The 27,361-nt window shown below is 47.3% G+C and overlaps 1 protein-coding gene across 1 annotated transcript in view; it reads right to left on the reverse strand.

Annotated features, from left to right (window-relative positions):
• ARHGAP32 (Rho GTPase activating protein 32) overlaps positions 1–27,361 on the reverse strand; it is a 147,266-nt gene that overhangs the window by 11,726 nt on the left and 108,179 nt on the right. The window contains exons 12-18 of the mRNA XM_042882458.1: positions 17,757–17,906; positions 9,359–9,461; positions 6,532–6,676; positions 5,810–5,892; positions 3,838–3,945; positions 2,163–2,308; positions 267–468 (exon numbers count right to left, since the gene is read on the reverse strand). Of these exons, the coding sequence (XP_042738392.1) occupies positions 267–468; positions 2,163–2,308; positions 3,838–3,945; positions 5,810–5,892; positions 6,532–6,676; positions 9,359–9,461; positions 17,757–17,906 (937 nt within the window). The remainder of the gene's footprint in view (positions 1–266; positions 469–2,162; positions 2,309–3,837; positions 3,946–5,809; positions 5,893–6,531; positions 6,677–9,358; positions 9,462–17,756; positions 17,907–27,361) is intronic.

Genomic DNA, 27,361 nt, shown 5'->3' on the forward strand with positions numbered 1-27,361 from the left:
GACATCTGATGGCTTCATACTTCTCATGACTGCCTGCTCAAAAAGGAAGGAATGGCACTGTTGTGTGGCTAAACTGAGCCTACTGGGCAAATGTGTGTTAGTTCATTGAATCCTCAGAGCCCAAAGTGGGTGGAAATTGCCTACAATGCTTTATGCATGATTAGTGTAAGTTAGTTTCAGTAAGTTTTTGCAGTAGTAATAATACAAAAAACAAAACAAAACAAACACATTCAAACCAATGTGCTGGAAATGAAACTCCTCTCTACCTTTCTGATGGAAAGTCAATGACCGTGTGGAATTTCCCTTGTAAAGCTGCAGGTCCTTCTCCCACTTCAATGTATCTATTGTCTGTCACCATGGGGGAGTTGATCTGGCCTTGTGTCCGTGCCTGTGCCTCCTCCAGCGTGAGCAGCTTTGTGGAGGGAGAAGACACCAACAGAGACTTGGGTCGTGATAAAGAACTGTGTCCTGTAAGGGAAAGCCACAGATAAGAGGGAAGATCAGAAAGCAGCAGCACAGCCATCACACTTCAGGGGGAGGTGATATATTCTACTAAGACTTGGCTATCCTAACCACTGGAGGATGACGTCAAAACAACCATTTTGTCAGGGGTGTTTATGATGAAGGACAAACTCATAATTGAGAGCAGCTTACTGTATTAAACACACACACACAAAAAAAAAAACCTGGAAAACTGGGTCAAATAGGTAGAAATCTTCACTGCCATACTTTAATCAAGCTTCATCTCCATGCAAAACATCATAATGACATTGAGTTTTGTTCTTATAAAGTTCAGGTTTAAGCATTTTCAGGATATAGCAACAGGAAATGCTGCACACACTGAAGCTGCTACAAACCAGTGTGCAGGTGGATACAGAGAACTGCATCTAGCTGTGTCTTTCTCTTGTCTTTCTCCTGCTTGCTGTCTGTGCTTGTTTTTGGAGATAAATGCCAGCTGCTACGATCTGTTGTTCAGCCTTAGAGTGCAGAGCAGTGCTGCAGGGAGCACGAGGAGTCTGCTCTAAGAGCTGTCCTTGTTTGCCATTGCTTACAGAGCAAGCATTTATGTGGTTATGCTCATGTGAGTAAGAGGTGTGGGAAGGAAGTCTGTCATCCCCTTCTATCACCATCCTGGTTGGATCCATTCCTATTATTTATTCCTTTAACATCACAGCTCCTGGGTAACACGTGCACAGCCTCATGTGTCTGTTAGCTGTACCTGTGTACTCAGGGTGAAGTTTGGACCAAGCAGGTATTCAGACATCCAGCTGTCTTGCAACTAGACTAACTTGGGATGGCTTAAAGCAGGATGGGGAATGCTTTTGCTTCTATCAGCTTGGTACAGGTTGGGATGCTGTGCTGAGAAGGACTGCTTTGCCAGAGCTCAGTATTCCTGAGCTTAGCTGATACAGTGCAAGACACCCTGACCCTTCTGCCCCCCAGTTTTGTGGTAAAGCAGACAGTGTGAGCCTGAGTCATTAAACAATTAGCCAAATTTAAACGCTCCACTCTAAAGCCTGGATGATCATTTGGCTCAGGTTCTTTGCATGTTGATCTTCCCCTGGCAGAGCTCCACCTGCTGTGGGCTGTCCTTTCCCAGCCAAGCTAACCTCTGGTCCTGACACAAAAACTGCCTTCCAGCAGGAACAAAAGCTGGACTTGCAGCAACTGTGCTGTCCAAAGTAGAGTAATGCTTGTATAAAAATGGGAAGCAACAAATATTCTAGGAAAGCAGCTCTGTAAACTCCACAGGTGTTAATAACTGCATTGGCTGTGCAAACTTCAATTGAAAGGTCAGCTTATCAAAGCAGATGCAACAAACTGTGGAACAGTAACAGCTTGTGCTCTTCACGTTTACTCATCTAACATGAGTAGTGGTTTTTAAAAAGAGAGGCAATGGGAACAGACTTAAGTTATTCTGTATGGCTTTTCAGTGCTAGGACCTAACAGCAGCAGCCAAACATTCCCATGTATGTTGTTGTACAGCATCCTGGGCTATTTCAGAAAGATGATGGTGGCCATGTTTGCCATATTCTTATACAACCTTGGAAATCTGTTGTCTCCTTGATAGTAAAAGCATAGTTCAGATATTGTGGAGGATTTCCATTAAGTGTCTGCTACTGTTTTTGATCAAGGTAAAGCTAATGGAGGAAGATCCTCACCTGCTCCATCTCGTATGACTGAGCTGAATTTGGAGCTGAAGAGGACGTCTGTGTGGTTCAAGATGAATTCCACAACGACTGACTGGATCCGCACCTCCATGAAGGCAGCTGTTCCACTGAAGCAGGCAGACTCAATCTGCTTTGATCTGAAGAAAAGGGAGATTAAGTACCACTGCATCCAGCCAGAAGAGTGGGAAGGTGTGCGCCCCTTGGGTAAGGCTTTGGCTCATGTTAACTGTTATGCCTCGCTGCACGGGCAGACAAGACATTAGGGACAGACAAGAGATGAAATCTCATCAAAGCATTATACAGCCATCAGACTGACTGCAGTGATTTATACCCTGCTGTGGTTAACCTGGCAGGTGGCTCAGCACCATGCAGTTGTTTGCTCACTTCCTGCCTTCCCAATGGGACAGGAGAGAGAATCAGGGGAAAAACAAAGTCGAACTGGTGATTGAGATAAAACTATTTATTAAGATAGAGAAAAGGAAAAGGATAATAGTTACAACTATGTACTGCTCACCACCCCCAGCAATGCCCAGCCAGCCTCTGAGCAGTGGGAGGAATGAACTCCCACCCCCTTCAAAACCTCCTTGCCATGTGGGATGGAATATTCCTTTATCAGTTTCACTCAGCTGTCCTCATCCTGCTCCCCCCCACTCCCTGGGCTCTCTGCTGTGAACGGCCTTGGCTCTGCACAGCACTGCTTAGCAGTAACTATGAACATCAGCTATCAGAACTGGTTTTCTCTTAGAACCATAACATGGCACTGCACAAAAAAAGCCAATTCCATCCCAGCTGAAACTAAGACATACCCAGATTTTGGGTTTAGGCTAAGACAGGCAAAAGAAACACTGGGTCAAAAAGGAAAAGAAGAGTGTGGGAGGTCCAGATGGAGGTAAATGTATTGCATACATAAAGCAGGAGCTCACCCTTAACTTCCTTCCAGAAACAATGAGTGGCAGCAGTTTAATGCAGTGGCACTGCACAAAGCCCAGCATGGGCTTCTATATGGCTTTCCCTCCAGCAGGGAATGTCTCCAGCTGGTCCTGCTCAGCAAGAATCCCAGTATTCATAACAGCAAACTCAAATGAGATCTTTTAAAAGGAGTGCTTGTGAGTGAATTGCCAGAGAGGAGAAAATAGCTCTCCCTCATTAACTGCTCACAGGGGGAGCTATGACTCAGACTTCTCAGGCTGGTAACAAAGCAGTGCAGAAATCAATGCAATAGAGGCCAGGGGTGATTTTCTTTCTTTCTTTTAAAGCACAAATTTTAAAATTACACCATTAATTTTAGAACACCCCGTCAGGCACATTGAAAACAAACTGTAGGGAAATGATCTTGGAGAAATGACTCCGAAGTCTGAATTTTTGCAGCCAAAAGCTGTCAGATGAAAGCCTGGAGATTTCTGCAGTGGGAAATCAGTGATGCCACTGGACACGTTTTCCTGGATGATCAAGGACACACCAGTTTCATACAGTGGAAATTATCATCTGGAAATTGTGCTGGTGGGGCAGGGGGAGAACAGTCCAGGCTCTTCCCCTGCTCTGAGTATAACTTATTAGAAATGTGACAAGAGAAAAGCACGTTTGATGGAGAAAAGGGTCAGATTGTTGTGGTTTCCTTTTACTGGAGAACAGATATAAGTCTCAAAATGGGAAAAAACAAGTTTACCTTAAAAGGTTTGGAGCCCAAACAATCGCTAAGTTCTTCGCGTGCATATTTGTGATGGTGCAGTAATCAGCTAAACGAGCTAAGTGTCTCATTAGGTATTCCAGTGTCCTGGAAAACAAGAGAGGCACAAATATTCAGCATCAATGAGCGTGCCATGCTGCAATTGACAAAACGAACCTCAGTTCATTGTTTGCATTTTCTTTTCTTTTTTTCCTACTGTAACCAATCAAAACAAAAGTTGCACTGTGCACCCTCAGAAGAATGGTGAAGTTGTCCTTATCATAACAGCTACATGGGGGGGGGGGTCTCTTCTGAGTCATCCAGGGCAAAGGAAAAAGCTGCTTTCTGCCACAGGACTGGATCCAGCAGACAAGGAGGTGGATGGGGATCAGTCAAATGCCACCAGCAGAGCACCCTGGAACTTCATCATGTTGCTGCATTATCACCACCCCATGACACTAAAATGCAACTTAAGAAGCATTTTGATCATTCTGCAATGTTCATTGAGAGTTCAGAGAATCATAGAATGGCCTGGGTTGAAAAGGACCACAATGATCATCTAGTTTCAACCCCCCTGCCATGTGTGCAGGGTCACCAACCTCCAGATCAGGCTGCCCAGAGCCACAGGAGCTACAGGAAAGAACACTGAATATTAACCTGGTAAGGGGAGCCTGAGCTTCAAACAGCCCAAGATGCCAGCAAAGTGTATCTGAATACAACTTAAGCAGTGAGTGCCTCCAGCTTTCTTACAGATGTAGGAGAGAGGCCCAGCAGATTCCAGGTTAAACTTCACCAATAAAATAAAGCTGCTTTTTACATTACCCACCACTGCTACTGCAAATCTGGGCAGAGGGAGAAGGGCTCCATCCCTTCCAGCACACACAGCCCCATCTCACTGCATCTCACATAGTGCAAACAGCACAGCTCAGCACCTGCCTGCATGCTCCTTCATCACCACAGCTCACATTTAGTTGGTATTAAATCCCATACAGCACATAAATCATTCAATGACGTTTAATTAGCAAATAACATACACTGTAATAAGTCAAGCTAATTACCATACACTACTCATCAATATTTGAATACCTGCAAGCATAATTTCTAATGTATATAATCACATTATGATTGGTCACATTGATGACCATGCATTATGATAGATTAATTATGATAGGTTAATTATGTCTTACTGTAAATTATTAATACCAATCACCATACATTACATTTAGTTAACACTAAATATTATCACTAGTTAGTCATATATTAGATTTAGTTAGTTAATCATATTTTGAGATTAACATATATTATTTATACCAATCAATATATTAAAAATGGTCAAGACAAATTATTATTAATACCAATCACCATACTTTGTAGTACGAGGACAGTTCTTGTACAGTGCAGAAGTTATTAATACTGACTAATTGCCTATTAGTACACATTGCAATGGTAAGAGCTAAATTATCACACACCACAAATAGTCACAAATATCAATTAGCACATATTGATATTATCAATACTAATTACTGCATGCTAGTCTAATAAGCTCGTTGCCATTTAAACAATAAACACTATCAATAGTTATTAAGTCAGTGTTAGCATTTGTTAATTATCATTATTGCTACTGGCATTAAATATTAAGCAGATACTAAGTGCCAGACTGCAGCAGCCCTGCAGCCACCAGCTGCATCCCCATGGCGAGGGACTGACCCAAAAATGGGCCCTCCTCAATGGCATCAGCCACTTCTGACCTCCTCAGCATGGATGTCCCTCCTGCATGGACTTCCAGAGGAAGTAAAAAAAGACTTTACAAAGTATATAATGGTGGATTGGTAATGATCTAAGTAAACTACAAACCATCTCCATGACCCCTTTTAAGGTACACAGGCATAACACAGCCAGCATGAGACAAAACCTGGAACGGCATCATTTGCTGCTCTGAAATGCAGCAGTGCAGAGCGAGGGCAGCACTGACCTGTAGTGAGGTGGGGGCAGCTGCTGGATGACATCGTGGATTCTCACCAACCGCTCCTCGTCTGTAGCAGCAGAAACAGCATCCTGGAATAACACAGAAAGGGATTCAGACACAAATAGCTGCTGCAGGATCTGGAAATATGGGGACAATGTGCTGCTCGTTAGCATCAAGGCAGATTTTTTGAGCCCCTCTGCCTTCCAAGAGGCATCTTGGGAAGATAGAGGTGTATGCAGCTGATGTGATAAAAGGATGAGGAACCCAAGCACTGGGCTGGTTTACAGCCTGATTGTGCAGCTCAGCTCCCTGCAGTGGGCATCCTCCTCCAAGTACCATTCCTGTTCTATCAATAGTTGGGGCATAGAAAAAAAAAAAAGCAGGAATTCTCCAAACGTGGCATCAGTGTGATGCAGGACATGGCAGTGACATGTGAGTAAACCTCATGGGGCAACAGAATAAGGGTCTCAGGCCTCGGCACCACTGTGCCCATTTCCCACTGTTTTAGTGGCAGGATGCTAACAGCAGGTGGGCACCTGGTGCGTGGGAAGCATGAGCTGCTTGTTTTACATCCTCTAGATCTTTACATTACATCCTCTAGATCTCTATAATAACCCAAACTTAAACCGAATTTAGACAAAAAAAAGGTGAGCAGATATGTGTGTATGCGACAGGTCACACCAAGAGGCCCTGGGAGAGCTAAATGAAAGACATTGCCTCGTACTTACTGAGAACTTCTCGTAGAGTTGGTAGGTCAGCAGAGGGTTCGGGAGCTCCCTGAAGTACATTTTGCAGAGGGAGCTCACGCTGTGAATGTCATGGATATAATTGTCCTTGGTTAGGTCAGGAATCTGCTCGGAGTCAAACTCATGGCTGCAGAGGATACAAAAATGGGCACAAAAAAGAGGAATTAAAAAAAAGAAACAACAAAACAATAAAAATTACAGCCAAGAAAAGCAAGAGGTTCCTGATGTACAGGAAGAAATAAATACTTAGTCACCAACACCACACGAGCCATGCTAGACTGGATGTTTCCAAAATAGACCTTTTCTTTATGGTAAGGCATTCTCAGTTAGCTTTACAACTGACTGCCTGGTCTACAACAACTTGCAGAGCCCCCAGAGCATGTTTTCCAGGAGCACAGAGCTGCCTGGAGGAAAAGTCCCTGCAGGTCAGAACAAAAATTGCTTCCCTTTGCATTTCAAAGGCCTGGAAAATGAAATGAGAAAGCAATGCTGAGCAGCAGCGCTGCTGGCAGCTGCTGTCCAGTGAAACTTTAGCATGCAGAAATTCCTTGGATCCACTGGTGAGCTGAGCATGCCTCTGCTATGGGGAGAAGAGTGCCTGGAACCACACGAAGACGATCCCTGTGCATTCCCTTAGTTTTCAGAGAGAGAAAAAAACAAAATCACAAACATCTATGAAAGAAAAGCTGGGCTTTGAAGGCCAGGAGCTGGCTTGCTGTTAGGGTACGTGCATGGAGGTTGCAGCTTTGAATTAGCAGGCTGGCTCTGCAGGGGCCAGCAGGGTGAGTCAGGCACAGTGAGCTGTGAGAACAGGACTGCTGCAGCCAGGGCTTGGTTTCCCTGCAATCCTCTTTAAGCTGTAAACCAAAGTGCTTAACATTGACATGGGGAATCAGCTTGTCTACATTCCAACTGCAGCAAAGCCAGGAGCTCGGTGACCCTCATCTTGGCTTCCCTGTCCCAAACCAAGCAGTGTGCAGCACAGAAGGTACAACCTGCCTTAGCCTCAGACACCGCCTCTGTGCTGCAGGGAAGATCCAGTCTCTAGCATGCCCAAGGCACCAGGAGTACTTGTAATTGCAGTGTCAGGTGTGCATCCCCTACAGGATGGGGAAGGAGATGCTCCCTGCACCTGGACATGAAGGGGCAGACAAGGGGAGAAGAGAGGTCTGCTTCTTCAGACAAGAAGAAGAACAGTCTGCTCCAGGTCCTCATCCCACAGAAGGCACAGAAGGAAATAAAGGTTTCTGTTTTCCCCGGCTGATGGATTCCCTGCAACCACAGTCCTCTGTGTTCAGTCTACACAGCTCCCACAGGCGTGTTCTGACTCATCACCTACTCACATCTGGAAGACAAACTTGTTTCCTGCTCTTGGCTCCACAGAAGAAGGAACTCAAAACCAAGAGCAAAGGAAGGCACCAGCCCACCCCTACAAATAAACTGAGCCCTGGCTGATGCCTGGCCTCATCCTGCCCTCCTGCTACCCCTGAGTATTTGCTGAGGAAGAAATCTCATGCCACGTTATAGAGAACTACCCCTGCAGAAGCAGAACACGGAGTGAGGAAATGGAAGCCTTACATTCAGCCTTCCCCAAAGGAAGATTCTGTTAGTGGGAGAGCTTTGCAGTATCTCCAAAAAAAGCCAAAACCAGAATGCAGAGGGAAACAAGCCAACCTGACACTGCTGTGCTTATCAGACTCATCAAGGCACATTTTGCTTACAAAAAGCAGTAGTGATTTAGATGAACAACAGGGATGGTGTCTACAAGTTATGCCATGTATTCCACTCCTTTTGTCCCAGAAAACTGAGAAGGATGCTATCATCTCATTCTCTTTTATTAGACCAGGGAATTATGCAGTTAATGTATCTGGAAAAACATTTTTAAATGTACATCCAAATTGAAAATGGTCACGGCTAAGCAAGGGGAAAAAAATGGGCTAGAGTGGTGACAGAAAGGATGGACCAGCTCAAGTTGGAATGAGGAATTAAAGGGTTGGAACTGAGGCAAGGACAACCATTTTATTCAGCAGACTGCTGTGCACAGCAGCTACAGGCAGGGTCCTTGGAGCCCTCATAGCAAAGCCTCACAAGCAGATTTTCAAAATTGTGATGAAAAAACAGGATTAAGCTGAACCAGAATAAGCCCCTCCATACAAGGGCTCGTACAGTAAGTGTGCCGGCTCAAACCTGTCCATTTAACTTGGAAATAGCTGGTACAAAAAGGATATCCTCCATAGGGAAAATACCCCTTTGCTGCCTCTGAGGGCCTGGAATTGGTCACATCCCACAGTGTTCCCTAAGTCCCTTCACAACAGAAGAAAGCACAGCAAGCGAGGGGAGGAAAAATCCAGAGCCTCACAAAAGGATAAAGGACATAAATGGTGACACGAGCAGCTCCCAAGTGGGGGTGAGATGCACTTTGCCATCCCCCACACAGCAATGCCGCCCACCAAGGATTATGCAAGTGCTCCATCACATGTCACTAATTAATTGCTAATATGCCAGGAGCCCAAATCAGCAAGGAGAAACATCAGCTGCTCAAAAGGGCTCCGGGAACAAAAGGAAACAGGAATGTAACCTGACAGCAGTGACACTGCAGTCCCAGAGCCTTCCAATGCTCTGTCCTGAAGGAGAACTTCCTGCACCAGCAAGTCTGAACACCCCGTGTTCCTACAGAACAGCAACAAGCCCTGCACAGAACTGCTGAGCACACACTGCCTGCACGCAGCTGCCCCACAGCACAGGCCTCTGAACACCCCAAACGTGGCACGTGTCCCATCCCAGCCCCACTGACAGCTGTGTCACTCACCGCAGTTTCTGGATGTTGGACGCGACGCCGGACAGGCGGTATATCCCATCCACAATGCCATGCTTCTCAATGAATTCAGTGCAGCTCTTGAGGACCTGGGGGACTAAAGAACAAGTGTCAGCGGTTAGTTGAGCTTGTTATTCAAGTGTGGTTCAGGCTGTGCTCTTGTCACATCCCATCCACTAAGCCCAGCAGGGCTCCATTGCTTGGTTCTTCCTTAGAGGAGAAAGCTGTCAGAGATGTCACTGCTGGTGAGGAAACTGGACAGAGGTGAGTTCTTTGCTTTAAAGAAGTGCCAGGACCTATGAATCAGCCTGGAGAAAGTCATTCTGGTGAAGCCAGAGACACTGCAAGTCCCATCACAGCTCCCACAAGAACGGTGGTGTTGAATCTCATGTCCAGAAGAGCTATGAAACTGATCCAATATGCTCTCTTTGGCCAAAAGGCTCCCTTTGTTCCCAGACCAACATGGATTGATTTACACGGTTTGGTTTCAGCAAATACAAATGTTGAGTGGATGCTGCTTTCTGCACAAGGGAAAGTGCAGTGTTTACAACTGGTAATTTCCTCCCCAAAGTACACAACAAACCACACTCACAGAAAGAGCAGACAGACCGTGGTATGACAAAATGGAAAAAATAAGCCCAGAAGATATAATTAGGTGTCAAGTTAATACCTAAGCCACTTCACCAACTGATTCTTTCCAGTTGACTTCAGCCCCACGCAGCATCCACTGCCTGAATATCTGTCCATCTGTAGATTTGAGGAGGAGCACATCATGTTATCTATCATAGGGAGATAAAACTTCTCTAAGCATAGAGAAAATTAGGACTGAGCTCCTGTGAACAACAACAAATCTGCAGGGCAAAGCCCACATTCGTGTGGATTCCTCCACAAAACACCTTTGTGCCATAAGTCCTATGATGATCAAGATTTATTCTTACATGAGATGCTAAGTCTGATCCTCAATAGGTCACGGGGCAAATCCCCTTCTATCAAGCAGCAAATGCCATCTGCCACTCAGTTCTCCTAAGTGTTGCTGAATGGAGATGCAGACAAACAGCAAGAGAAGAGTTGTTAGTGGTTCTATGGGGGTCAGCAGAAGCACCCTGGGTTATGGGCACGTCTGCTCCCCACTTGGGCACACAACAGAATGAACCACGCAGGCCCAGCCAGGCAGAACGTGTGTTCCTCATTTTGGAATGGGTCCTCAGTGCCATCAGCTGAATGTCTGAGATCAGGGCAGGCAGAACAGATGGCCCTACACCAGAATAGGGTTTCAAGAAGCATTTTTAGAGGACACAATCTTTATGAAAAAAATAATAATAAAAAAAAAAACCCACACCTCTTGAAGAAGAAAGTTCTAAAATGTAAAGCGGATAGGGTAGGAGTTGCACCATACTCCAGCAATTGCCAAAAAAGGCAACAGTGTGCCTTGCGTTGCACTGCGGCATTAGACAAGTGTGGCCCAGGTATAAATGGATGCAGAAAGATGGGAGATGAGCACAGCACCCTCCCCTGAGGTGGACAAGGGACTGATGCTGACACAGGGTGAGGAAGGAGAACACCGTGGACTGCAAAACACACGACATCAGTGCTCAGTTTCACACAGACAGAGGAAGATAACGTGGGATGTCCCACGAAACCATCAGCACCCACTGAAAGAAATAAGCGAGCAAATAAATGGTGCATTCCCTGCCTGGCTGGTTCCCACCAGGGAGGCTGACACCACACAGCACAGGGGCAGCCCACGCAGACCCCCTCTTTCTCTGCCCCTCCTTCTGGGCTTGATCTAGCTGTGTAAACACACAGCATGGTGAGAGTGGTATTTATGTCCCCGCTCATCTGAGCAGCGACCCGTTGTGATACTGTGAATGGGGTCAGGGGAGCACGGAGGGGAGGAGGGGGCTGCAGGAGCAACAGCACACAGCACTCATCACAGAAGGGCTGGGCACAGTCAGAATTAATGCACGCTGAAAACATCCAGCAGGCTTCTTCCACGCATTTCCTAATCTGGTTGCCAGGACGATCTGTTCTTTAAGCTAAATATATCATGCCAGCACCACAGATATTTTGGGGGGAATTTTGCATGGTTGAAGAAGTGACTGAATTACAAAGTAGGGCCTTAATTATAGTTGAAGGCCCTTTGCTGGAATGGTGATTCGATTTTTCTGATTTCTGAACAAAGATGACACCTGACAAGTGTGTTTAATCGCCCTCTCCCCTTTGAATTCTAAGCCCTTTAGCTAGATCCACACTTACATATGTGTATGGATGGGAAGAATCATCTGTTGCCACCAGAACAAAGCATCAGGAAGACAGCACAGGCCACAGCTTCACTGGGCAAACGTGAGCTCTGCCACAACTGTGCCTCCTGCAGGTACCTATGCCTACCAGTCCCTGCTGTGGGGGCACAGAACTGCTGCCCGTGCTCACTGACCCCACACACAGCCCTTTGCAGATCCAAATCCCCGTGCATTTGTGGAGCAGCATTGCACCAACCTCTGATCTCATTCCTAACCCTGAGCTACACCGTCTCCCTGCACTGCTGTCACCAACTGACCGCAGTGTGCCAAACCCGCCTCCAGCTGCTGCATCTGAGCACCTCCCCTTGGTGAGGCTCTGAGCACTGCACACACATCTTGCTCCAAAATCCACCACCTTCCTTCCTTCCATCCCTCACCCATTGCTTTTTCCAACCACGTTGGCATTGTGGCCAATCAATGGGAATGGCTGCCCCAGCCAAAGCCCTGCCAGACTGCATCCCTGCAGCAGCTGGAAGAATTGCTTCAACTTGTTCCTGAGCATCTCTTCGGTGCTATGAAAGGTTTATTGCATCTCTTAGGGCTCATCAACTGGTTAATTCTTCCCCATTAAGAGGAGGCAGAAGTTCTATGGTTTTCATTCCGAAGAGCAACTTGATTCATCTTGAAATCAGACACATTTCCTCTCTTACTATCTTGTTGTTTTTTGTTTTGTTTTGTTTTTCCCTTTTTAATCATTTGTAATGTTCCCTCCCTGGATTTTTATTTTTCCAGTGCATTTCTGGAATCAGAACTATTTGTTCAGCCTGGGGAATGAGGCCTCCCATCAAGCTCCCTCTAACAGCATCATTTCCACCCTATTACAGCAATAAGGTGTGCTGCCACATAAGCCAGGCCTTTGGCTGTTTAATGGCCCACAGCCTGTTGAAATGCAGCCGCTCAGCTGAATTCCACACACAGCAAACCAACGCAGAAAGCAAAACCTGTCACCCACCAAGCACAGCAAATGAACAGCCCTGAGTGCCACCCAAGCTCAAAGGTAAAGCCAAACACATCCATCTCCCTCACTGCACAAACCCAAGGTTGTCTAAGAACAAACATACCAATGAATATATTCAATAAATAGCGTTGCTCTTATCCCAAACATTCTCCTATTTTTAGCTCAACTTTTCAAAGAAATATCCAAGTATTTCCACCCAGGGCATCGCCTGCACATGTTTTTACAAGCATACAGACAGCAACACTCCCCACGTAGCTACAGAAAAGCTAACTCTGAAATATTTTCTTCCTGGGACCTTTGGCTCATTCTACATCTGTGTCCTTAAGTTTGAATCACCAGGATTAAGAGAGAAGAACAAAACCAAACAAACAGCGACTTAGAGATGCTCCCTCCCTGATTTTGCAGAAGCGACCCACACTGTAAGGATTTGTACTGCTGAGGTGCTGAGTAAAGTCCAAAGCAGCACAAGCTGTACTATTTCCTGGCAACGTGCAACACTTTTATTTGAAGGTGTGACCCATGTTCTGCATCCCTTGTAATAATGAAGAGGGGCCATAAAACACAGATTGGTTACCACGCAGTGCTCACTGCGGAGTCAGCCTCTGGCACTGCCCTCTGCTGTGTAAGATGGGACTGCTTGGTTATGGCAGCTTGTCCAGGAACTGTGTAACAGAAAAAAAAAGGGCAAGGTCTGAGAAACGTAAATCTCACCATGCTGCATCAAGCTGGCAGGCAGGCAGCCACGTTTACAGAGCACTGTGACGTCAGCAACATGCTCAGCACCACAGGTCTATCTGTGCTAGGGAATTCCTGCTTTCAGCTGCCACGCTTACTGCTTTTACATCCAAGATAGGCGTTGTTGTAAGGCACGTCCATCTCCCAGTGGTATCCACTTAGCTCTCTGCAGTTGTTTGCATGCATGCATCCGTTAAATGGAACGAATATACTACAGATACATTCCTACACAGACCATTTAGACCAATCACACCACAATGAGTTAAGGGGGGCAAAGCAGGAGCAGAGTGAGGGGTAACAGAGCAGCAATTCCTGCGTGGAAGGAAACATTTTTTTTTCTCCTGTTTGTTCCCCCTGCAGCTGCAGTGTCTCAAAATGCAAATTAATTTTCAACTCCCTGCTGTCCCCTGGGTCATTCAGGCATAAAGAATGCCTCTCCTCACAGCTGTAGGCATGGTGAAAGGGAAGGGACTGAGAAATTGTCTCTTTTCTTAACTGCCAGAGCTTGTACTGCCTTCTCAGTTCACCCTTTTTGCAACTACTTCCCCAAAAACAAGTAACTCTCTGTGGGAACCCCACGTACCTCTTTGTGATGCTAACCCCATGCCCAGCGATCTCGAGTTCCAGCAATTGAGAGGGCAGATGATGAAGCAATAACAGCGTCTGTTATGGTTGGAAAACTGCCCCAAATAGCTCAGAACTGTTGGCCTTTAGAAGTATCAACTGGTGCTCAACGGGGTTTGTGCATCTGCAGAAAGTGGGATATTCTCTACTCATGTGCACACTGGGACAGCCACTGCTGCAGGGTCCGTCCTGCTGTGGGTGTCTGCGCAGAGCTGCCAGCTCTGAAGAAATGCCTGGGCACACAAAGCACAGCAGCTCTGCATGCTTTTACACAAGTGCTCAGGTGGCACTTTTTGACATGTTTAGATCTGTGAAATTATGCAAATTCAATTAAGGAATAAGTGCTGCCTCAGAATGCATCGTCAGAGCCATTTTTTTCTGAGTCTACACTGCATGCAGAGCTGAGGCCAACAGGGGCTCAGATGCACAAGAAAGTGCTGAGACAGGATGGTATTTCTTCACTGCAAAACATTTAGCAAATAGGAAATGGTAGAGGTCCATCAGATCCTGGTTTGGGCTCTGACACACAGCTCAGATGTTCAGATTCTCCCCTTTGCCATTGGCTCCTCAAGAACAAGATAAATGACTTGGGGAGGATAAGAAGTGTATTATGACTCTGTGACATAGAGCATATAAAAAGCTTTCAAAGTTTCAAGTACTGAAAAATGTTTACGGATGGAGAATCACATCCTCACCATCTATAAGTGCTGTCCTCTGAGCTCATTTAGGCCCCGGCAGACCTGTTACCACTTCTCTTTAACTGAACTAAGTATTTCAGAGAGAATCTCCTCCTTCACTTTTGGCCTTGTCAACAGGACTGTACCATACAGATACTATTAAAGGAGATGAGTTTCATCAGTATCTGCATTACAAGGCAGATTCATTGGGAAGCACCTGGTGCACCCACTGCTTTGTGAGCTGTAACATCGAGAGGAATCCTGCCCTTACCCAGTGTTCTTTTTATGCCTCTCTTCCCACAGCTACCTGAGGGCATTATGAATTGCACCAAAGCAGTAAGTATGCATTATCTTTCCTGTGGCACCAATGGGAAGTTAGGATGCAGGTGGGTGCTGGTTAAGAAGCTTATCTGAAGAGCACAATAGCCACCAGAAGAGAACAACCCCCTCCCTAGTAAGCAGTTGTTGCCAGTGCCCAATACATAACAGCATCATGTATGCTCTAATTTGATCCTGCAGGCAGTTTGGAAAGGACTCAGCTTTAATTTTTTTCAATGCTGCCCAACTTGTCACAAATAATTGATAATAAATTTGGGGAACTGGGGATAATGCAAGGAACAGAGACCAAGAATCAGGAGTGTTAATAAGCTTTGTCTTCTGTTGGCATTTTCTTTTTCAGCACGAAAAGCAACACCTCCTCCTGCATCTAAAGCACAAAGAGGAGATTACAGCTCCTCTGATGGGAAAACTGGAAATCATACACTGTGCCATTTCTACACCCTCCTTGTCCAGTTAAGGAAGCTGATAAACTATCAATGCAGCAAATGCACAAAGATGTATCAATGCAACGCAGACAAGAGGAGGAACAAAACACATCATTTGCTTTTAGCCTACAAAATCCACTGTGATTAGAGCTGACTTTGCTGGATGGATTTTGTCATGAGTAACAGGGCACATCAGGGTTAGCCTACAACTCCAACTGCCCAGAGAGAAGCAATATTTCCATCCAGTGTAGGGCAACAGGAGCTTTTCAGTGCAGACAAACAACTGCCAGGATTTACACCTCAGCCTCTGTAATCCAAGTGATTCCAGCCCGTTATCCCCCACACACCTGAACACCCTGCACATCCCTGCACAGGGATCCCTCAGCTTTGGTCCAGGAGCTCGCTGCATCTCAGTGCAGCACCCAACCAGCTGCTATCAGGGCCTGCAGGGCTCCATCAGCAGCCCCTGCACAGCCCACAGCAACCACAGCACCGTGTGCAGCCGCAGAGCAGGGACAGCAACGTTCCCCAACCTTCTGAGGCACAACTGAGGACGCGGTACGGATGCTGCAATGCAGCATTTAAGCAGCTCCCACGCTAAACAAACACGTCCTCCGCCAGCACAGATCTGTCTAATTGGGGTCGGGCTACATTTCAGTTCTGTTTGGTTTCCTTTGAGAGAAAAAAAATCAGGGGAAAAAAAAGGCTGCCTACTCACTGAGGGCACAGAGACTTCACCACTGGGGACTGCGCTGGATTTGCTGCACCTTGCAGCTCTGTACAACAAAGCACCAGGGGCACAGATCGAACTGGGAATGTCCCTCAGGATGATGCAGAATGAGCTGCTCCCTGCTGAGCACGGTCTGCTTTCAAGTGGCGGCAGGGAAAGCACTCAAAGCCCAGAAGAGCCAACAAATGAGTAATGCACTAAAATTAAATGGAGATGGTGCTCCCAAGGCAGGCTGAGATGGCCATTGGGTGTGTACTGCATAAGGCAGCATGCTTGAGGGGTGCACCACCATGGCCTTGGCTAGATTTAAACCCAAGAGAAAAGTCAAAAATCCCTCACATCAAAACTGGCTTTACTCCTACAGACATCATCCCATCAGTCAGCACTTCCACATGGAACAAGAAGGGCAGGCTGTGCTGCTTTCACTGCAAACAATGTGCCCGTGTACTACTAACACAAAATGGCCCAAAGTGTAAACACACTACAAACTGGAATTAAAAAAATAACAAAAAAAACAACACAAACCTGAACCCTAAACCAGGATGTTACAGTTGCCAGCCCATAATCACTGCAATCCCCAACATGAGTCACCAGTCATAAAGGGAGATTTTAAGGCGCAGTACTCATCCCTACTGCTGTTCTTGCAAACATTTTTTACCATCCTTACCTCCCTCCCTATGCCTGTTTATAGGGTTACTTCTCAGGTGCCTACACAACAATTAAAAAATTGACAAATTGCATCATCAAAAACGAAAAGGCAATAGCAACAACAGCCTGCTTGCATCCTATCACACCCAGCCACCCTTCCCTGGGAGAAACTCCAGTAAGCAGAGTCATTATGTCCTGCAGTTCTGCAGACACAAGTTCTGTCACGCCAGCCTGAGATGCATTTTCTGCCTCAGTGAAGCCCAAACTCAAAAATTCAGGGGAACTAAGATAAAGCTTTGCCTATCAGGGAGCTGAAAGCAGAGCACACCTACGGAGCTCTGCAGGATGCTGTCACCTGGACTCCTGTTGCACCAATAATATCGCTGCTGTATCACTTTCCTCCTGGACACCTCATGCCAATGTATTCTCCTTTTGACAGAGGTGCAGAAGGAGAGTGCTGCTGGCTGTGCTCACAGAAAGACAACATTCTGCAGGAGGTTGTTTGCACGTTCTGCTCTGTTTGCACGTTCCCTCTGGGTGCAGACATGCAATGCAACTTCCAGCTACACCATCTGAGCCCGCTGCCTCAGTATTCATTTAACAAAGCATCAGACCTCTCAGCTGTTGCCCTTCCATCTCACTTTTACCCTCTCCATCTACTCTTCTCTCACCACAACAGTGAATCCTCTCACATACACAGCAATGTTTATTTCCCTGACAAAAAAATATTCAGTATTTATTCAAAGACTTCAAGAGATGGAGAGCTCATCTCCAGTGCTCCCACGCTGAACCATCACGTTTGCCTCCAATTAGCATTAGCCTCATTTAATCTTTCAGCCATCAATTCCCATCACATATTTCTCCACTGGTACCAACCTGCCCCTTGCTAGATATGATCCCTCTTTCACTTTTACATTCTCAGCAGAGGAAAAACTCAGCATTGAGCTGCTCCTTACCATCCTGGCCAGAGTTGAGCAGATGCTCTCCCAGGTCACAGCCGAACACCCTTTCCTTCAGGATCCCCCTCTGTTTCAGTTTCTGTTTGGTTGGGCGGGACTTCATGAAGGAACGAAGGAAGGTGATGAGCTTGCCGTGTTTCTTTGACACTGCACAACAAAATGAAGAAAGCAATTCGTTTCAGATTGGGCTCAGTTGGACGAGGCCGAGTACAACACATCTGATGCTGCAAGTGAAAACTGTAAGAACACTACTGACAATCACATGCCCAAGGAGGCTGTAGATGCCCCATCCCTGGAGGCATCCAAGGCCAGGCTGGATGTGGCTCTGGGCAGCCTGGTCTGCTGGTTGGTGACCCTGCACATAGCAGGGGGTTCAAACTAGATGATCATTGTGGTCCTTTTCAACCCAGGCCATTCTATGACTCTGACATGCAAATAAAAGACATTTTCTAAAGTCTGGTAATAAAGAGTTGGCTTTTGTTCTGACTCTTGGGCAGCAGAGGTGACGTGGGAGCTGTAAGGAAAGCATTTAACACAAAGAAACATTGATCTGGAATGTGACTTTGGGTGGGAATTACTGCCCATGGATGCTGCAGTATTCACCTGTGCAGAAGGAACAAGGCTGAGCTAGCAGAACATGCTTTTGCATCAGGTCCCTTTTAGCAGCACTACATTGATACGCAGCACCAAAATACATCTGAACACCTGACATCCCCACATCCCCAGCAAAACCCAGGTCTGCATTCTCAGCACTCCAACCAAAACATTTAATGAAACACAGAAGCAGTGAGCAGGACAAACTGTGATGATGGGGACTTTAATTACAGGAATGTTTTCAGTTTGATGGGGCTTTTTAATTACATACAACAAGCGAGCAGACGGTGCTGATACACCAAACAAAGCTGGGGCAGATTTTGGTTGTGCCCATCACAGTGCAGTAACAGCTCCTTTATCAGCTCCCACCAGCCCTGCCCAAAGGCAGGGTTTCATCCTGACCTGTGTGCAGCCATGCAGGGTGACACCATTGGGATGCTGTGATAATGCCTCCAGGGCTGGCAGACCCAGGACAGACCTTTCTACCAGTCTGACAAATAATACACACGTACTCACTGAATCATTTCATACACAATGCATGCAGTTCTTGCTTGACTTAATGAAAACCAAATCCATCAGATAATGGAAGAACTGAGAAAAACATCCAATCCCAATGCTGCAGAAATGATGACTCTGTGGCAGCACCTCTGACCAGCAGCACAGTGCAGTGCATACATTGCAGTGATGCCGGGGTGTGCTTTTCTTGGCACTGACACACACTTATACCTCTATGCAGAACGGAGACCCTTTTCAGACAGAATCAATCTGCTCTTAGGCTGCTCAGCACAGGTTAAAATAACTGTTGTGTTTTCTGCACCATTAAGCAGAGCCCTGCAAACACAGTGCAGCAATCCATGACAGAGCCAGGCAGTGCTTGGGCAGACAAAGGAACCCAAGCTTTGCCTATCCCAGCCCAGGGGAACAGCTGCATGCTTCCTTGCTTAAACAGCTTTCTCTGAATCACTGCCCTCCCTGCGAGAGTTTCTCAGCCTTAAGCAACTTCTGGGGCTTACACATAGGCAGGAATGATTCACTGATAAGAGGAGTCAGGCTTCTTTAGAGTGGGGGGAGAAAATGTGAGAGAACTCCAGCACTGCTCTCCTTGCTGACAGGTTATCAAAAGGAACAAAAAAAGCACGTAGGTGTCTGATCAGGATAAGCTATCACAAGAACACAGGAGGCTGTCAGGTTTGCTGTCTTGGGGCCAATAGCAATAAAGGAGAAATGCTTTCCATCCCACTTCCAGCTCTTCTGGCATCATTTGACCCTCAAACCAGCAAAGCATATCCAAAGAGATTTCATTTCTGATTCATTTCTGTTTTGATTAAGCTAGCACAGCAGTCCCAGTTTCTGTATAAACACTGACACCCAGGTTGCTACCAAGAATTCCACAGAATAAATGTTTTCTACTCCAGAACACCGCACCAAAACCTCTGCTGTCAGCTCCAGCAGCAGCAAGGACATCAATGTGCCAACCCAGTGCTCCAGCTCTGCCAGCCCAAACTGAGGAGTGCAACAACGTAATGGACCCAGGGAGAGGATCTACACCAGAAACAGACCTAAAACTGTTCCAGACTATGGAAATCTGGACAAACTACTGAACCCTCTCCTACTCTTCTTCATCAGCCTATCTGTACATTCCTGGGGCTGCAGAATCAGCAACAGAAATAACTAAAACAAATAAGCGAAAATCCTAATATTTAGCCACATTATTTTCCATCTCAAATGCAAACGCTGTAAAACAAGTTGTTTATCAAGAAGCTGCAGCTCTCCTAGAAAGAAGAGGGCTGATCTCCCTCCAAGGGCAGGTTTGGCCAAGCAAGCAAAGGCAAACTGTCAGCCACAGTGAGAATGGCTGCGAAAAAAAAATAATAACAGTCAAAAAATAACCCAAGGTTGGACTACTTTTAAAGTTTTGCTGGCAAGAATACATCAATTAGGAGTGCAAAAAATACCACACCCTTCAGTGCCACAGCTGTGCTGGCCAAAGCCTTTGTGCATGGAGGGAAAAGCAGCAGAGCTCCGTGCCAGGCTTGCTGTGGCTCTGGGAAGCTGCCATCGCTGATCAATCTGTGCCGTTGTTGCCATTCCACCCAGTCTTTGTAGTGTAAGCAAGGCCCCAAACTCCCCTGACATTGATAAAAACTATTAAATAACAATTACTTCATTAAAAGCAGGGCTTGCTCGCCCTCATGCCGCAGACTGTAAAGCACTTCAGGATACACTTTACACAGCTCGTTTCCTGGAGAAATGTGTCAGCCAGCAGCTGCTTCAAAGCGCTTTCATGGCTGCAGATCAGCACAAAGTGCTTTTCCTGGGTTACTGAGGGCTGAGTGCCCCCATGCATCACTTAGGACATGCTGAGGACATGCCCACCTTCCTTCGAGCATCACAGCACTCCTTCTGGGTTCCCGCATCCCCCTGCAGGGCTGCACTGGGAGCTGAATCATGGAAGTGACCTGGATCAAAGCAACCTGCTGAACCAGCAGTATCATGGGTGGGCTGTGAAACTCTAATGGAGACCATTTCTGAAATGTAGTATTTAATTACAGCAGTTGTCCACTGCAGTTGTCCACGGCAGCACAAGCAGAATGAGCTCTGCCTCCTGGCCCCTTGGCTTTCAATCACGGGGACCAAAGAGGAGAATTCTCTCAATAAACGCAGCCTGACTGTGTAACCAAATCTTTCTGTGCTTTTCCCCTCTCCTTTTCAGTCATTTCTCACTGCAGCACTCTGAGAACAAAATAAAGTACAGACAACATTGTATGATGAGACACTTGCATCCCAGGAGAGCATCTCCTGCCTCTTCTCAGAGAATGGGGAAATTAAGAGAAGCAGACACGAGCAGCTCTCAGCACTTGCAGTTTATGCGCACATAAGAGCAAAGTGCTCACAGACACACAGCACCAAACTTCCAGCAGGATAATGGCAGCTTCCTATGGCACATCCTCACACATCCATTGCCTGCCCCCTTCCAACCCACTCCTGGAAATAAACCCCCTCCACGGGATTGTTGATAGCAGCATGTTTTCTAATAGACAATTGGTAAACTTGGACTCTGGGAGAAGATCTGAGCTGCTCGCTGACCCACATTCCAGCACACATCACTGTTTGTTTCTCCTGCTCCCCCCAGGGGCTGTGTGCTGCTGAGCCCAAGCAGCCCCTGCTGAGAGCTGCTGCAGAGCTAAGGGCAAAGCAGGGCCACGTGCTTGGGTCATAACACATCAACAAACTGCAACACCCAGACACAAAATCAAAGATGGAATCAAGAGGTGTGGGAATGTCATAAAAAAAAAAAAAGAAGCACAGCGAGGGATTGCGAAATGAAAGGAAATCCATCCCCTGTGATGAGAGATTTACAGTAAGGCGAGCTGAAATCATTCCAGTCTATCAGCCCCCAGAGACCCATTTTCCTCCAAAATTAAACTCCATTGTGGGGAGAGAAAGAGCAGCAATGGGAACCAGGAGCATATCAAAACTCAGCGGAGCTGCCACCTATCTGATATGCTCCTGATCCTGCACACTGACTGCAAACAGGTTTACCTGCACAACCACTGCTGAGCAGACTTAGCTCAGCTGCTTCCCCTCAGAGCAGTTCTCTCAAGCTCTTCTTAAAACCTCAGTCAATATTTTTAATATCCTTCCCTTCACACTTAGCAAGACGTGCTCTGTGGACCCACATCTTACTGGAGAGAAATCATACAAAGCCAAGAACTGAGTCACATCTCCCAGTTCTCTGTCATGTTCCTTAGCAACGGGGCATTTTGCTTCTTCCCTCCTGCCACAACAGATTCTATTTTGGAAGCTAATTTATACAGCCCTAAAAACCCAACCAGAATTTGGAACCACGCGCCATCACACTCCTTTAGCTCTTGAATGGGACCAACCACCACATCAGTAACCACACCACTGGGATCCCTTGCTGGCCATAAAGATTTTTAGGAAGATTTCAGAATTCCAGAGATCTGAGTCTAAAAATATCCTTCTACCTCATATCTAATAGCCTTGATAAGTGTGTATTTGCTTATTTGCTCAGTGAAAGCAAACGACGACGGCTGAGCACTGTGATGCTGCAGCATTTACCAGCTGACATCAGCTGAGGCCAGCCTCTGTGCCACAAGAAGTCAGAAAATAGGTTAAAAGTGCTTCGTTTCATTCTCATTCGATAACTAGGATGGTAAGAACAGGCCAAGAACAAGCATGTAATTCCAGCTACTCTGAAGCACCACAACCATGGAGAGATCATTCAAACTGGTAAGTAACGTTGCTGCTCTTGTTCACAAAGACTAATGAAGTGCACATCTGTGATGGTGCACACACACATCACCCATAGTTTGAACAGTCTGGAGATGGCTTCTATGCCTCCAGGAGGAAATACATAGAAGAATCATTCACACTGACAGAAATTCTTCCCAGGCACTTTGCTGACGAATTTTCTGGAGTATTCACAATGGGACAACAGCAGGAAGTGCGAGGCCAGGCGCATCACCTGCCCACAGACAGGGAAGTCTGGTACCAAGAAATCTGCAGCACTTTCCAGGTAAAGAGATGCCCGACCATTTCATCACAAAGGCCATAAAGGAGCATGAAGATCATATGAGCTCCTGAGGAAACAGGACATCTCAGAATTCATTTCTTGAAGGAGAGCATCTCTACACTGGGGGAAGCAGTATGTGGTCAGGAGACATAAATCACAGCTGAAGGCTAAATGAGAAAAGAGAGAGGTATCGAAGGTACATGAGCTGACAAGGTCAACCCATTAATTCTATTAAACTATTAATTCTATTAACATGCTTCCCTTATATTTGGGGGAAAAAAGCAGCACTAATAGTGGTAGTGACAAAGCAGCAGGGATGGGCTTCAGTCAGGTAATGCAGGTCCTTGCAATGGGAGTGGGAAAAAGGTAACAGCCAGGCAACACCAGGGCAGCAGCGGGATGAGGAGTGTGAGCTGGGAGATGCAGAGCTAGGAGAAAAGGAGCAGAAGGGACACCTGCACTATTTTTTTCCTGTCTTTTTTTGTTCATTCTACACTATGTCAAATCTCTACGTATCCCAGCGGAGCTCAGTGCAGCCCTCCTGCTTATCTTGCTCACCTTGGGGATTAATGATCCTCCTGAAAAGCCATGCTCTGGCAGAGGCAGTGCATCACTAGCACAACCGAACCTCTATCTGTCCACCAGGGACACCAACAGCTCCCAGCCTTGCTCTGACTAGAAGGAGAACTGCTTTGCCCTCCCTTATTCTTGCTGCCTGCAAACCCCAGCCAAATGCCCCGTGCTGTACCCTCCCCTGACCAAAAAGCTTCAGAACACCCTGAAGTCAGAGCGTGGCTGCTGGCTCCTCACCCACACTGCTGACACAAGCAGCAGCACTGCTGCAGGGGATTGTCCAAAAACCTGACAGTAACCAAAGCCAACTCTGAGTACCATCAAGACACACGCACGCAGCCCAGAGCTTTCACTTGTCATCCAAGCCCAGTTCTGACATCAGCCAAACCAGGATAACCGGAGTGACTGCAGTCAAGTTCCTCCAGTTCTGCATGCAGCTCTCTTTGGCTCAGGTGGTGGGAGGAGGCAAGCAGTGAAAAAAGACCCGACATGAATCACCGAACAGCAGAAGCTGAATAACATCGAGTTTGCCAGGTGAGACCCAATTCTGGACTGAGAGGGAGTCTGATCTCATGTCAGGCACTGGGAAAGGAGCTGCTGTTGCCTCAGAAAGGAATGTGAGCAACCCACCTGGGCTGAGGAGGGCTCAGCTCAGGGCACAGCATCTCCCTTCCCCCAAACCACACGGCCAAACCCAGCACAGACCTGTCACACTGGGAGCACTGCATGCCTCCCAGTTCTTGTTGCAGCTCTCCCAGGCTGGCACTGAAGATCCCTATCTCCATTTCCATTAGCCAGAGGGCAGATGTTTACCATCCACACCAGCCACTTCCACACATCCATGACCTACTCTGCCAGGGTTGACATCAGGACAGTTCTTTGCCTATTCACAACCCTGACTTTTTCAACTGTTTCTACTTCAGCTATTGACACCCACATTAACCCCCGTGAGGATTCTGGCTTTGGAAGCCAAATCTGCACTCGCCTGGAGAGGAAATGATATTGAACACAAGTAACACAGGACACATTCATGTCAGTCACTTTATAAGGCACCAAGGATGAGAATTATGTATTCCCATACATCTCCTTACACTCCTGAAGCATACAAAAGCTTTACTGAAAATCAGGCCCAACGCATTTGTGGACTCGCAGCAAACTACATCTACTTTCTAAGACTCAGGAATGCAGACATTGCATTGTTCTGCGTGCTTTATTCTTCTCCTTTTTCATACCAGCCCAGAGCTTTGATTTCCAGTGACTCTTTCATCATGCCTGTGTGGTGCCCGGAACAAAGGAGGTCGAGGAGGAGAGCAAAGGGAAGGCCTCCTGCCTGCTCTCTCATAAATAATAAGACCCCGCAGGGCACTTGGTCCTTAAAATAGCCGGTAGCTTCTAGGAGGCTTTCTGAACAAATAGGAACAGACGAGCCGTGGCTCTTTGCAATGGGGCAGCTATGATCCCACTAACTGCTCCTCCTGGGAATTTTGTTTCCCAGAGCTGCACTCGGTGCCCCGGGGCTCGGACACACAATGGACGAGCAGTTCTAAATAGGAAGCCCCATTTTGCAAACAATACCATCCATAATATTAATGCTTGGGAATGCATCCTACGTCCTCCGAGCGCCGGTCTGAGAGGAGAGGGGAAACAAAGTGATATGCAAAGGTCTATTGAAATGCAAATGTTAGACATGCCCATCTGTCAGCCGCCTCTTTGGAGGGGTTTAAACCCGTGGGTAACCCCGGTCAGCAGAGCACGCACATGGAAGGGCGTCTGGGAGCTCCGGAATTCTTCCTCCCCTGGGATCGCGGTGGGAATCCTCACACCAACCCTCTCAGATCCAAAATGAACTCCTTATCAGCTCTGGCCTGCTACACACCCATGGCCCGAGCCTAAGTGCAATAAACACAGTTTATGGCTGCGGATCTAGGAAGCAGGAAGGTGCGACAGAAACCTGAAACCAGAGGTTTGTAAAAGCGAAACAGAAGTGGCAAAGAGGGGAGGCGTGCGGGCTTCCACCGGCCTCTGCTACGGGCACAGCCCCGGGCTGCGGCTCCCATCCCGCACAGCGCACAGCAGCGCTCGGTAGGAAAAGCCGTCTAAAGACGTTCCCCAAAGCGGCAAATCGAAGACCTGTCAAGTTACTAGGCAACAAGTGGCCGCCGGGACCGACAAACGCAAACCTTACATAAGGAACGAACCGGAGCCGCTCCGCTCCCTTACCTCCCCGACGTGCTCCGGCGGCAGCGCCCGCCCGGCTCCGCGCAGCTCTCACTGCAGCCGGCGCGGATCGGAGCGGAGGTTCGGAGCTCACCGCCCCCGAGATCCTTCAGGCCCCTCCCCGGCACGGCGCCCCGCCGCCCGGCTCCACCTCCCCAGGTGCCTCCTTCCACCCGCAGCCGGGGACGGAGCGCAGAGGGACGCGGCTCTGTTCGGGCAGCGCTCCTGACGGCCCCGATCGCGTCCCCTCCCCTCCCAACCTCCGTTATCGAGACGGGTTTGCCCACAGCTTTCCCATTCCTCGCACGGAGCTAAACTGCGCTTCACAGTACAGAGGGTACAGAGAACTCCGGGCTAAGGTCAAAGGCCTGCTAACGGCTGCTATGGGACGCCTGTTCACTCCCCCGCGCCCGGGCGGAGCCTTCCCCAGGAGCCAGCACGGATCTGCTGCCCAACCCGGGCACGGCCGGACCGGACCTGAGCACCGGGAGCTTCACTTCTCTCCCGACCGCAGCGCTAAGGAAGCAGCGCTCCTTCCCACCCGCGTGGCTGCGAACCAACACGCTTTGTGACCGCGCCGATCTGATCACTGAGAAAATAAATAAATAAATGAAATATTTCTGTTCCGAATTCTGCCCAGGTCTGTTGTTTAAAACCAAAGCCAAACGACACAGAGCGTTTTGCCGTGACCTCATTTATAGCCTGATTTCCAACCCCGGCTGTATCAGCACCCCCAGCCCCGAGCAGAAGGCACAGGGCAGTGGGGACAAAACCTGGCAGGGCTGAGCCCCGCAGCCCCGCTGCTCTCCGCTGAATGGCATTACCTGCATCTGCTTGAGGAATTAATGCCGTGCACTGTTGAGCCACGCTGACCCCCAGTGCCTCAGTTCACTTCATCAATCCATCTCAGAACCGTGGGCTCACTGGGTCAGTTGGGCAACCTCAGGGTCAGGAGATTAAAGAGGAATCTGCTTCTCTGTATGCAGACATGCATCAGGAGGTGAAACACTTCTTTCGCTGTTCAAATGTGTTATTTTCAGAATTGCTTGCTGACTCATATCTCCTAATAACGCTTTTCTCCAGCTACTTACTCAGTATTTATTGCTGGATCATTTTGCTTGGACTGTGACCACATCACATTTCTTTTTTCCTTAGCAGCCAACCGTGACTGCTGGAATCCGGCTGTGTGTGTGCCCAGGTACAGCCACTGCACATACAGAACCCACATCCTGCTACCAGGAACGTTCTTCTTATCAAACCCACTGATAACCATCACTACAATCCCAACACAAACAGCAAACGGATGCAGAAGAAGCAACGCTATCCAAAATTCACAGGCAGAAGGCACACACAGCAATTCAGAACAGAAAATCAGCCCGCACAGGGCTGCAGAGCAGTCATACAGATGCTCAAAACTGACAGCAAAACGAGTCTGCTTCTTTGTTTTTTTTTTTACTGTAGGACCCAATGCATCTGAGTGCATTGTGACATTCATTCACAAAGGTATAAAAAAAAAAAAAAGCAGTTTAGAATGACACAGAACAAGTGGGGAAGAGAGGACTTTCACTCACCTTCCCTTTAGCAAAAGCAAGTTCCCATGAGAACAGGTCAAAGAATTTGATGCAAGCTTTCTGCTGCAGTTACAGGATTCAGTGCTGAAGAAGAATGAGCACAACACCGA

This window comes from Lagopus leucura, unplaced genomic scaffold (genome assembly GCF_019238085.1).
Source record: "Lagopus leucura isolate 7727_CA_CO unplaced genomic scaffold, USGS_WTPT01 Super-Scaffold_100034, whole genome shotgun sequence".
Taxonomy (NCBI): Eukaryota; Metazoa; Chordata; class Aves; order Galliformes; family Phasianidae; genus Lagopus; species Lagopus leucura.